The sequence below is a fragment of the Xenopus laevis genome, chromosome 5L (genome assembly GCF_017654675.1).
Source record: "Xenopus laevis strain J_2021 chromosome 5L, Xenopus_laevis_v10.1, whole genome shotgun sequence".
Classification (NCBI taxonomy): domain Eukaryota; kingdom Metazoa; phylum Chordata; class Amphibia; order Anura; family Pipidae; genus Xenopus; species Xenopus laevis.
This window is the reverse complement of record NC_054379.1, coordinates 80,390,081-80,404,070: the sequence shown is the minus strand read 5'-3', so window position 1 is coordinate 80,404,070 and position 13,990 is coordinate 80,390,081. Positions and strand designations below refer to the sequence as shown.

General features: G+C 38.9%; 1 protein-coding gene across 1 annotated transcript in view; it reads right to left on the bottom strand.

Moving 5' to 3' along the window:
- Positions 1-1,213: 1,213 nt before the first annotated feature.
- Positions 1,214-13,990, bottom strand: part of rev3l.L (REV3 like, DNA directed polymerase zeta catalytic subunit L homeolog) — a 105,794-nt gene continuing 93,017 nt past the window's right edge. The window contains 8 exon segments of the mRNA NM_001170448.1: positions 1,214-2,330; positions 3,780-3,989; positions 5,042-5,288; positions 10,556-10,746; positions 11,855-11,992; positions 12,384-12,498; positions 12,789-12,898; positions 13,194-13,400. Coding sequence (NP_001163919.1) covers positions 2,190-2,330; positions 3,780-3,989; positions 5,042-5,288; positions 10,556-10,746; positions 11,855-11,992; positions 12,384-12,498; positions 12,789-12,898; positions 13,194-13,400 — 1,359 coding nt within the window. The 3' untranslated portion in view covers positions 1,214-2,189.

Genomic DNA, 13,990 nt, shown 5'->3' with positions numbered 1-13,990 from the left:
TTATTTTCACTATCCCTCTCTTAGCATCTTTGTCTCTTCGTTCAGGAGTTAGGTGTCAGATTTTTACTGACAGCTCCCATATATCTTTTTTGGGGGGGTCCTTTTTATAGCAGATGTATTAGATCTCACTCAAATAACTGATTCCAGCACAAACAAACAACAAACATTGTTGGCACAAATCCTACATGTACAAAAACAAGTTCTGGTGGATTTAAAGCTCTGATACATCTTCTAGGCCAAAGCAGAATATCATGTTTTTCTTGTGCAAAAAAATTGTGCAGATTTGGTAATGAGAGTATATTGAAGTTGTTTCTTTTTCAGCAGGGGACCTAATATTGGAATTTCATATTTTGACTTTTTTGTTGCCTTATTTAGACAGAACGTCCGCTTCCTCTGACCAAAATCCTAACATTAGTTTGTTAGTTCCAAGCAAATTTTCCAGACAAAAATTAGATGTTTCTATTTTATGTTCTTATGCTCAAATAAGTTATTAAAATGAAGGATTTTGCTACTTTCAATACATTTATAGAGGCATTTTAGTTCAGAATTTTTATGTATCGCAGGATTCAGAAACAACCGAATTATTTTTGGAATGGCAGAACTGAGACCAAATCCTTGTCATGTGACAGTTTTTCAGATGCTATTTTCTAGGTCGTTTAACGCTCAGACCCTGTTATCCAGAATGCTCGGGGCTGGTTATCTGGATAATAGAGCTTTCCGTAATTTGGATTTTCATACCTTAAATCTACTAGAAAATCATGTAAATATTAATTAAACCCAATAGGCTGGTTTTGCTTCCAATAAGGATTAACTATATCTTAGTTTGTATCAAGTACAAGCTGCTGTTTTATTATTACAGAGAAAAAGCTGATCATTTTTAAGAATTTGGATAAAATGGGGCCTATGGGAGATCTTTCTGTTATTCGGAGCTTTCTGGATAACAGGTTTTTGGATATCTGGTCCTGTGTGTGTGTGTGTTTAGTGTATCCTTTATTTAAAGACAATGATGTTAAAGGTTCAGACCTGTTTTTTCTAAACCAGACCTGTGGGTTGGATGTGGCACTTCAATTGATTTCTAAGGACACCAGCATGCTCAGACAGACCTCATGATATATTCATTGAACCTCCAGATATTTGACCCACAACATGGTCAGACAGCACTGCTTGGTTTCTGTATTTTTGTTAGACAGTGAAAATTCGTTACAATATTGCAGGTTTTATTCCGTTTTAATAGTTTCCATTGTAACGTCTCAAACGAATTTCCAGTTTATAAAACAATACACTGACCACATAATTCATTTTCCCCAATTTTATACAGTTATACAAATAATCTAAATACACTGTTGTGTTCCAGATGATGGCAAATAAGATTTAACTGTACAGGAGAAAAAAAAATATTATAAGCATATTTAGAAACCATAGAAATGTCTATACAAAACAAGCCAAATGGAATAAACTTTATATTTAAAGTATTGCAACAACCCCACACTTTTTTAACAAAAGCCTTCAGCACAAGTTCCTCACAATGCCCCATGAACAGGTAAAGCAAGACACCAATATCTTTTTCATTTTCCTTTCCTTAAACAAAATGACAATCGTCAATTCCACAATGAAATACAATCTGCACGACCAGAGCAAAATCAAGAGGGTGATCAGAGTGGAGGAAATATACCTGCCAATGCCTGAATGTGTATAAAATCCCATTGCACATTATTTTACTCAAGTTGTTTCAAAAGTAAAAAAAAGTTCTATTTACAAACCACTGCGGCTCGCAATGAAACGTAGAAAGAATATGGAGACTCTAGAACCAACCAGAGACCTGATCGAGGGTTTATCCACAGAAAAACATTTGTGTGATCAGTTGTCAGTGCCCCTTCCCTAGCAGATCAATAGGGCATAACGAAAGCTTATTGTAAGAAATGAATTTACAGAGTCATTATTTAAAGAACTGCCTTATAAAACAGTATTTTACAAATCTCAAAGAAAGAAACAAAAAAATATTCTGTACATTGTATAAAGATAGCATTACATACATCCCCCCTCTAAGACTGATAGAGATAGAGGGATTGCTAACTTGAAGGAAAAAAACAATACAAACAATAAAAAAGTTGAAACAGCACCATGCACGACACATTGTAGTGTGAAATAAAAAACACAAGGAAATAGCACCATTAATATCAGAACACCAATCAGAACTGGTCGAGCAGCTGGCGTAGGTAGGGGGCCTTACACAGCTCCCGGCTCACTCTGGAGAGCTTGAAAAGTACCGGACAATTGAGGGAAACGCACTGGATCTGTTGGTTGGAGCAGCCAGTGCAATTTCTGCATAACTGAGGGCACAGAAATAGAAAATGAGGTTAGATGCATTCTACTGAATTTCTAGGAAAGTAGCACTTCCATTTCATGTGCTGCTGAGTGTAGATTGTGAAGTCATATGTTACTGTGCATGCAGAACCTCACTGTCTCTGCATAATAGGATAAATACCCAAACAGAAGCTACCATTTACTACTTAAAAGGGGTCCTGTTCCTGGCTCTGACTCCTGAAACAATGTTGCAAGATGTCCAGACCCAGAGATAAATACTGCTTTATTATGAAATATGTTATTATTATAATATATGCATAATATCTATTTTATATGTATTTGAAAGTTGTGCAGCCTCATTGGAACTAAGGGCAAGGCCAGAAGTGGCATTTTTATGTTGCGTTTTTAAAAAAGCTCAGTCGGGCATAAATACGCAGAAACTGCACTTCCACTGAAAAACGCACTATGACAATTCTCACAGGGCGATTGCAAGCTGAAATCTGCCACGGGACGACAGTATTGGCGTTTTTTAGCAGAAACGCCAATACGTCAAGAAACTACCAAATCAATAGACTCTATGGGATCTGCAAGTTTGAGACCACACTTTACATAAATACACAGGGTATTTTAAATATGGCGTCCAAATTCTTGCGAGATAAATGACGCATATGCCTTTTTTAGGGCCGGTGACGTTGTGTAATTACATTGCGTATTGACGATCAATCCTTCTCCATTTTGCATGTAAATAGTTTTTCTAAATATCTTTTCTTTTTACTATTTCCAGCCAGCAGAATTATGGGGAACGAGAACAATGAGAAGTGCATGTTGGGAAAAGAAACCTACGTGCTGAAAAACGTATGTTGAAAGGTCACATGTAGTTTCAGTGGCATATTTACACCCGACGGAGTTTTTTTTAAAAACACAAGGTAAAAACGAAATGTCTGGCCTTGCCCTAAGCTTTACCTGCTTTCCTCTCAGTGATTCTGACGATCTAAGGGATAAGGGGGTGGAAACATAGTGATGCTTTTGTAAAGTTTAGAGTATTTGAGTTTAAAACCATATTAAAGCTATAGGTGGAGTGCACTTTTGTACATTATATATGGGGAGGTGGCTCTCTCCTTAATGCTTGCTCTTCCAACCCCGCCCTTATAAATACAGACCTGCAGTTAAGAAGGTGTGTAAAAGCCCATAAAGCTGAACGGTGTCTTTGGAAGAGATCATGCCAAATAAAGAGAGAAGCAGGTATGGACTTTCTCCTCCCAAAGAAAATACTCTTTTCACTTAGTTAGGACTGACACATGGACACTGCCTTGACGGGATGCATCAGCTTATGCATACTTTGTACAAAGCATGTAACTAAAGGTGTTCCTTTTTACTAAATGTAGACATTTTCCTTCCCTTTAACGTGTGCAACTGGTGAAGAATTTTACCATAACAATTCATTTAGAAGATCACACCAAGAAAAGCCTACTTACTTTAGCAAGCTGGTCTTGTTTATATTCTAGTTCTCTGATTTCTTGATTAAGAATCACTACAACATTTTGTGGCTGACTTCTGCACTTGCTGCAGATTCCATGTTGTGTCAGTTCATCACAAACTGGACAGTGTAAAGTAGTGAAATACTGAGAGATTGTGCACTTTCTGGCATCTTGCTCGTTTCTTGCAGTCGAGAAAGTCTTTTGTATCTGTAGTAAAAATATCATCAGTAAACTTAACTATGTAAACTAAATGTACAATGCAATAAGCCGGATGACGTAATTTCATAATGAATTCAGCCTGTATCCACAGTGACTGGAAGGCAGTTACTTCCTGGGGTCACTTATGGTTTGCGATTTGGTCAGTAAAATTTGTAACCGTGCACCATATAGTAGGATTAATTATATCTTAGTTGGGATCAAGTAGAATAATAAATTGCTAACAGGCCCCAAATTGCTTAATATCTTTGCTGGAGGCTTTATATATAATTTGGTCTCAGAACATGTACCATAATAAATAAATCATCAACTATACAGAAACATTTGCACAGTACGGCAGTCATCCTGATCCTTATTTTATTTGACTGATGAGGGCTGGTAAAGAAAGGAAAGAGCTGCTTTATTATGTATATCAAGGTTTTGTCTCTCTAGACCTAATGCTATAGGAAAGCTATAACTGATGTGAGACTTCATGCATATAAAGGTATCTGGGCAGCACCCTCAGAAACCTTTGACGTGTGACGACAAACACCAGCAGCACCTAAAAACAAAAGTTTTTTTTTTAAATTAAATTATAGTGTTACCACATCATGGAGAGGTCAACAAAGGAGTTGATCTTTGCTCAGTTTGGTCACTCATGCTATGAGCCAATCATAAGAATAAATGAAGACACATAGGAAGAGGACTGCATCAGTGTGCAGATGTTGTCCCATGGGATTTTCAAAGATGACAAATAATTGGCTGATTTTTACCACTGCAAAAGCCTTATACACAAAACCAATAAACTGCTGACTAGGAGACGTCACATGTCATTTATTATTTGCAGGGGATAGACAAACAGATAAATATATTAATATTGTTAATACAATATATTCACTTTACTGAATTGCTTGCCTTTTAATATTGAATAAAAAAGCACTTTATATTGAGACTCTCTTTTACTAAGTGAAAGCAAACATATTGGTTCTTTTATTTTCTCATATCAGAGCAATTATATTCATTCATATCCCTTTTCTAGAGCAGACAGAGATTTATAAACGTACCCTTGGTAGTTCATCATACCAACTGAAAACGTCCACTCCAATTAAAGAGAAGATTCGATTCAATGGTGGTAGGATTTGTTTGGTGATATAGTAGGTGCCATTTATTCTAAGATTATGATCCTGAAGAACATCAATGGGCCGTCTCACAAGCTGAATAAGAGGGACACCGGGGCTGCCATATATTATTACATAAGGGACTCTTTCACTAACGCGAGGCTCAGAGCGCCGGTCATAGGCCACCATTTTCCTGGGGCAGAAAAGAGAAAGGTAAGGTAACAATGCAGCATTCTGAAGAAGACAAAGTAATAACATCTTATAACTTGCAACTGTTCATAAAACCTGGACTTGAGTTCAATGCCATGGATAATGTGGGCCAAGAAATAAAAACAATTGTTCATAAAGTTTAACTCTTCAGTTCATGTCCCTGCATCATGAGAACAAAACATCTGCCAACTATGCCTCTCTCTATATACATAACTCTGTATGCCTGATATGCTGCGCTATTCCTAAAAACAAGAGCAGCAATATGCGATCATAACATAAGGTGATCTCTAGAGATCATGAAATGAAAGAAAAATGTAATCCTATTCAACTTTCCAATGAGCACAAATTACACATGCCTGTGTATGTCTATTGTATATGGCATGAATCAGTATCTGTCTGGCCATAGCTAATGTTTTCATGACTTGAATTTTAAAACAATGTAACTAAAGCCAGTTATTCCAGGCAAGACTCACAATGCACTGCATGCTCCATTACAGGTCTGTTAATCAAATAACATGCAAGGCATTGGAAGAACTGCTGAAGGAGAGCTTGCTGAAGAGTAAGGTCAAGCATTGCACATAATAGACAGATACAGTATGCGCTTCCATTATGCAAAATAATTTTTTTCAAGAACTGGATTAAGTTCCCCTTAAAAACAGATATGCTAAATTTATGAACTGTAATTTAAATCTGTTTAGCGCGTGCATGTGACCACACGCGTTCCTTAACAGCTCCTGATCCGGTGCCGTTCTAAGCTGGACAAAAAGCAGTCCCAGGGCGCTCAGAAGCGCAAAAAGCAGCCAGGGAATACCGCAGGCATGTCTAGGCGCAGAACCAAGCAAGCTCCGCTGCAACTTACGGCTTTCTATGGGACTCAGCCGAAAGCTTCGCTCCGTGAAGACAGCCAAGATGGCGTCCGCTCCTCGTCTGGCGCATCTTCGCCAGCGCACGCTGATGCTGGTTCAGCGCAACATACAGCTAAGTATGTGGAGGGAGTGCAAGGCATTACGGAGGCCAACCTAAAAGCTATGCTGTCACAACTGAGGGGAGATATTTGCACTGACACTACACGGGCTGTACAGGATTTAAAGGTTGAGCTACAGGCCATAGCTGAGCGCACAGACCACCTGGAGTCCAAAATGGCTGACCTGGTGGAAGTACATAATAATATGGCAGACATGGTGAATAATCATGACCTGGAAATTGAGCGCCTGCAAAATAAAATAGCTGACATGGAAGATCGCTCCAGAAGGAACAATGTCAGGCTCAGGGGTATACCGGAAGAGAGCTCTGTCAATATGCGCAGGACCTTATTTTACATGCTCTTCCTGAGACCCCTGCTGATCAGCTTATTATTGACCGCATACACAGAATCCCTAAGCCTAAAAGTGCGCCGGCCTCAGCGCCTAGGGATGTGATTCTTCGGATACACTTTTATCACGTCAAGGATGACCTGATGCGCTTCACCAGGCACATACTACTATCCCACAGCCGTATGATAAAATACAGGTTTTCGCAGACCTGTCGGCAGCGACCATGGCAAAAAGGCGTGAGCTTGCACCCATCACGCAAGTGCTTCGCCAAAAGGAAATACCCTACAAATGGGGGTACCCCACCAAGCTGATTGTACAGTGGCAAAATTCTACTAAAATCATCATGTCGGCAGCAGAAGGGAAGGCGGCATTAACTCAGTGGAACATTCCGGTGGCATTACAACAGGACTCCCGCCAAATCCAAGGCAACCTACACGTGGAAGGCGAATGGAACAAAGTCAAGACCTGATTTGTAAGTCCCACATTGTTCTATAATCCTTAGCCCTGGGTCTCGTTCATTTGATGCCCTCTTAGGCACTGGATCAGGACTGTGATCTTACCATCAGATCCGATGTTATAATTTTGACTCCCCTTTCTCTTTCATTCTAACCTTTCCTACCCCCCTTTTCCCCTCTGGAGACTGGCTCGTTATATGCACTACTGTGGGCATTGCTAGAGGTTCAGCCAAATGTACGCACTGTAGCAGATCACGTTGTGTAAAATGGGGCTAAAATGTATTAGTATTAATGCGAAAGGTCTCAATACCCCCAGGAAGCGCTTACTAGCTTTAGCAGAGTGTAGAAAACAGAATGCGGACCTTATTTGGATCCAAGAGACGCATTTTCGGGCAAAAGACCAATGCTCCAAAGAAAATAAGCAATACAAAATGATTGCTGCAGCGACCTCCTCTACGAAAAAACGGGGAGTAGCAATTCTGGCCAGACGTGCCCTATCTGTTTCTAGTGTACAACATTTGGCTGATCCTCATGGCAGATGTTTGATTGTGATTTGCTGTATTCATCAGCAACAGTACACACTGGTGAATGTATACTCCCCCAATACGGACCAAAATGTCTTTTTGAATCAAGTTTTAACACAAGTCAGCCTCTTAGAACAGGGCACGGTCATTATAGGTGGGGATTTTAATAATGTACTTGATCCAGACATGGACAGAACCCCACGGGCAGCTTTATTACCCCCGCACTACCGTAATATTGTTACCAAAAAATCCATGAGCTTTACTAAACTTATTGCGAAACACAACCTTTATGATATCTGGAGAGTCCACAACCCCACGTTGAAAGACTTTACCTACTACTCATCTCACCATAACTCTTCTACTAGAATAGATTTATTTTTGACACACCCGACTACGCTACAACACACTTCCGGCAGTTCCATCCATACTACCACATGGACAGATCACTCAGTCCTTGCATTCACATTGCAGGAAACATTCCAGTTCGAGACGAGACCGCCCTGGAGATTGAATGACACACTCCTTTCTGACAAGACGATAGCTGACCAGATCGGTACAACTATTGCGGATTTTTTCACCCTGAATGACAATTCCGAGACTACGGACGTCAATCTCTGGTGTACTCATAAAGCGGTACTGAGGGGACGCTTGATTAGCATTGCCGCTCACAAAATCAAACAATCTAGATTGAAACACAATCAGCTTTTACGGCAAATACATGACTTAGAACAACAGCAGCGCATTATGCCCACTTCCGAGATTAAGGCCCAACTAAATCAACTTAAAGAAGAGGTCAATCTATATTTTATTTTGAGTAAGTGTCAGAATCAGCTAATTAGACTAAAGAGCATGCATTATGTAATGGGTAATAGAGCTACTTCCATTCTTAAGAATCGCTTAGTACAGCAAACGTTATACCATAGAATAGAGAAAATTCAGACAAACTCTAGTGAAGTTCGAATTAACCCCAAAGACATAGCAGATACATTTGCTGAATTCTATACTGCTTTATATAACCTGAGGGACGATCCAGCTATACATGTCCCCACAGAAGCGGACATCCGCGCATTCCTTGATCGTATGCACTTGCCGGCTGTCTCGAGCTTGGCATTGTCCGCGTTAGACAGGCGTATAGAATCCGAAGAAGTTAGGAAAGTGATTGTCAGTATGCCCCAATCTAAGGCACCCGGCCCTGACGGATTCACAAACAGATATTATAAATCCTACTCTGCACTCTTGACTCCGTATCTCACTAGAGCCTTTAACGATGCAGTCAGCACCGGGAAATTTCCGCAAGAAATGCTGAAGTCGTACATTTCCACCATCCCTAAGCCAGGGAAGGATGATACAAAATGCCCCAATTACCGCCCAATCTCACTATTGAACGGTGACTTAAAAATATATGCCTCTGTCCTAGCAAACAGAATTCAAGCAGTACTGCCTCAGTTGATTAGCACCGACCAGACAGGGTTTGTTAAAGGACGTCAGCTACATGACAATACCAGACGACTTATTACTATAATACATCAATTGCGTAGACTCAACAAGCCATCTCTTATATTAGCTCTGGACGCTGAAAAGGCATTTGACAGAGTGAATTGGTTGTATCTCAAACTGGTCCTCGAAAAGTTTAATTTTCCTCCATTTCTGATATCTGCTATTATGGCCCTCTATTCCAGTCCGACGGCTCGGGTTAATATTCACGGTTTTCTGTCATATGTCTATATGATTGTGATGGTTTCCTAACCTTTTCTAAGCTCCAAAAAGCTTATGGTCTCTTAGATGTACAATTATACACATACCTACGTATACGACACTATTTCCAGGCGAATCAATGGTTGGGGAAACACCGGCCCACCCTGTTTGAGTCCAAATGTTGGACGCCTATTTATAAAAACAAAGGCACCTCTATTATATACAACTTATTGATACAGCACCGTGTGGATGAGGCCCCTGCCGCCCTTGTAAAGTGGCAATCAGATTTACAAATACCTTTATCGGTGGACACTTGGAATCAGCTTTTCCAGCAAACCTCTAAGTTTTCGAAAGCACTTAACCACCATGAACTAACATTTAAGATTATGTATAGATGGTATATGACTCCGGATAGGATACAGCGAGCTTTTCCTCTTTCATCCAACTTATGCTGGAGATGCCATAGTGCTGTGGGGACAATGTTACATGTTTGGTGGGCCTGCCCACTGGCGCAAACATACTGGTCCGCCATCCGGGACTATATCCACCAGCATACGGGCATACTCACCCTGTTTCAACCTGCACTGTTCTTATTGGGCCTGGGAATTCCCAAGGTGGACCGGAAGACCAAAAAATGGATTATCCAAGCACTCCTAGCCAGCAGGAGCCTTTTAGCACGATATTGGAAACAATCTGCCCTGCCTTCCACCCACGAAATATCCAAGGAGGTTGAGCACATCCAACTATATGAGCGAGTATTCTGTTTTTGCCAACAAAAGTCGTTCTGATGTTGATCCAAGGAGTACTGTAACTACCCCCTATGAGTCTTGCTCTATGCTGAGATAGTATTGTAGTCATGAAGCTCTGTTGGAATATCTTTTTGGCGTTATGGGGTTCTCAACTGCATTTTCTTATATGACTTACTGTACTTTTGTGTGGCAGCCAGATCTCCTTCCCTCCCCTTCTTCCTTCTCTTTCTCTCTTTTACCCCCCCCCCTTTTACTACTCTTTGAAAAATTGGTTGTATGACTGATCAAAAATTGTTAAAAAAAAAAATCTGTTTAGAAATAAAAAAGAGCATATACTACACTAGGCATATGCATCTAGGCGTTAGCCATGCTTATTTTATTTGCTTCTTGGAGATAAGCCTTGTACACTATTAATGGATGTATGAAGTTGCACAGGCATTTCTAATATGATCATTATTCATTTAGTGAACTGCAACATTACATGCTTTGCGACAGTAAAGGGGTGATTTCAAACCTTGTAAGTTCTAATGCTGGGACACAGGCGCCAGGCTTATAGGCGAAGCTTCCTCTGTATTCCTTGGCAAAAATGAGGTCCTGCATACTGGCTTTGCCTTCAACAACCTTTATACATTGTCTCTGGACATATTGTTTGATTTGACTTATATCTCTGGTTTCAAATAGCAGCTTCAGTGAACGTTCAAGAATCTGAATATTTAAAATATACATTGGTGAAAATGAAGACATAGTATCAAAAGTAAAAATATGCAAACAAATACAAACACACACAAAATCTACATAATCATAATTTGCAAAAATAAATACAATTTACAGGAAGGTCATATTTTATAAAATACAGTTTTTTTTAACATTTCTTTTTCTCTACAATAATACCAGTACCTTGTATAATCATAATCAAGCTGCATAAGTCATACTCGTGACAAAACAATCCTAACAACGACACACACACAGAACAATGTCACAAAAATCTTCATTAAAAAAAATGCCTTGTATATGGGGCCAATAGCTGAACCAGTGAGTGGGCAAATCTCACAGCTTGTTAAAATCTCAATCACTTACCACTGGTTAGTAATTTCCACTTAAAAAAAGACCACTGGGTGCTACTAAATGCATACCAAATTATGCAGAAGATATAACCACAAGGTATGGCAAAAAATCTCTTGGGTTGTTAAAAATGACCTTGTAAGTTTGTATGTGTGGTGGTAGAAGCAATTCATATTTGAACTATTCCTGCCTTCTAAATCTGCCTTATGTTTTTAGAATCCCTTAAAATATTCATTTTTGGTTGTATTACATTTACTGTATATAGGAGAAGACCTGATACATGTAGGCAATATATACTCAAACAGCCCTATCTGTGTGTTACCTGCAAACAACCTTTCTTCTGTTGAAGGAAGACCTAGCTGTTAGGTTAGAACTACCAATATCATGGGCAGTGTAAACTAGAACAAGTGAGGGTTCTTCTTACGCTCTGCCTAGGAGTGATCAGTGTATCAATGCTTCAATCCTCCTCAGGGTTACCGCAATCCCTATGTAGAGCCTTATAGGCCCGAAACATGTTGTGTATGTTATGTAGTCTGAATAAATAAGTTCACAGCAGAATTGCTTCTTAAGTGCTCTCCTCTAATTACTACTATAAGGATCATGGGCAGTGTCAAAGATCTTTGCTGTTTTATAGCCAGAAAGGCAGATAACCTTGTACATAAATTGGATTTTCATTATGGTTACTGGGACAACAAGCAATACAGAGCATGATGTTGAAATAAAGTCAGTACCATTGCTAATTTTGCCTTACCTTTCCAACAGCAGGGCAAGCATCTCTTCGGACTGTTTCAATTCCCTTGGCATCAAAAACGGGATCCTTTTGGTCAACTGTTTCATACATATAACCAACATATCTTTTCTTTGTTTGCAAGACACAGGGCAAATAAACCTGCAATATATGGTAAACACCATAACATAGTCATTTGGACTGAAAAAGTTGCACATCCATTCAACCTTTTGGTCAAACAGAAACCTGCCTAACTGCTCACTAATGCCAATTCCTTGCAAAAGGTTAAAAGTATTTATGCAGTTTTATGGAATAGTAAGAAGATGAACTGCAGCTGAAAATGTCATATTAAACGCATGTAAAAATTACATTTAAAAACACTAGGTATCATCAATACACAGCATTTTCTGTAATGATCACACAGAACCCCAAATAATCTCTGGTTCTTAGAAAGGGCATTCTGCAAAATGAGAAAGTCTGACAATGTTTGGAATGGGATGGAAGACACTGTCATTTTATGTTTCTCTTTCTGCTATCCAATCATCAGTCTTACCTTTTCAAACTTCAGTTTTATAGGTTTTGGGTTAGTGGCGGTTACAGCTTCGGCAATTTCCTGCCCAATCTTGAAGGACTGTTCCTTTGTAGCCCCTTTCAGCAACACAAACATGCTGAAAACAATAATGAACAATCTAATATTATTAATTGCACAAGAGTTTCTAAAAATGTCTGTGTGTTAAAAACAACTGTTGTAATTAGGCTACATTTTCAACATTCTTCACCTCTACTTTAATGTACTGTTTGTTCATAGGTTGCTGCATAGTGTGTATATATATATATATATATATATATATATATATATATATATATATATATATATATATATATATATATATATCATATTTGTGCTATTTTCAAACTCCATATCAGAGTCCTACATGATTGCCATCATATGAATTACCTGTCTGTATCCCCATAGACGACCTTTGCTCCCCATTTCTTTGTGTCATTGACAAGCTTTATAGCACGTTCCAAAGTCTCCCGTGCTTTGTGGATAATACTGTCTCCAATCTGTTAAAAAAAAAAAGGATTAAAAACACCTCCACTTCATTGCCTTGATACATTTTATAGACAGAAATAGCAAAAATACACTTAATTATACAATGTAAAAGTAAATGGACTTCAAAAAGCCCACTAGTATTAGCCTTGATATTATACTGTGGAGCTCTGCATTAAAATATAAAACACTTGTCTGTCTCAGTGACTAAAAGGTGGCAATGGGTGATGGATTCCTTTTAGATGCTTAAAAAAGTGAAATTCACAAATACATTAGAAGTTTTCAGTGGATAGAATTGTTTTACCCTACCTCCACGCATGGCATCCTCCCAGAGAAGTTAGCAGCAGTATAGCCAAATGTAACATTGGCAATTAATTTGAGACCCAGTTGGCGAGCATCAAGCAGTCGTGTAAGGCTTTTATCTTGTTTATAATTTTTCATTGACTGTTTCACCATTATCCGTGTCTTTAGTATCTCTTCAAGCATCCTCGGTAGCACCCCTTTTCTGACACATGCCTGAATTATAGGCAAATAATACATTGAGCAGTGTGTGAATCATTCAGCATTTTCAATTTATCACATGGATGCACACAAGTTTTATTTATATTTTTCCTATCCTAAAACTGGATTAGAAGTGTAGCTATGGCATATGTTGGAAACCTGTGAATTACAGGAAGGCCATCTCCCATAGACTTTTAATCACATACGTTTAATTTTTAAAAATAATTTCCTTTTTCTCTGTAATAATAACAGCACTTTGTACTTGATAGACTCTAAACTGCCTGAATACAAATTGGTGGCTGAACAATCCTATTAGGTTTATTTAGCATTTTAAGGACTTTTAGCAGGCTTAAGGTATGGGGATGAATTACAGAAAGGTCTCTTATCCTGAAAATCACAGGTCCCAAGCATTCTGGATAAAACATCCTATAACTGTATACTAATATTTTTGGTTCTGTTTATATGTTTATACATGAACTAAATGCAAAACCACAAAACACAAGGACCTATTTACAATTCCCCACTCAGTGTCGGACATTTTTTTTTTGTACTTTGACCACCGCATGGGGCATTGTGCAATAGATCAGCAGGTCTGTGAATGTGCC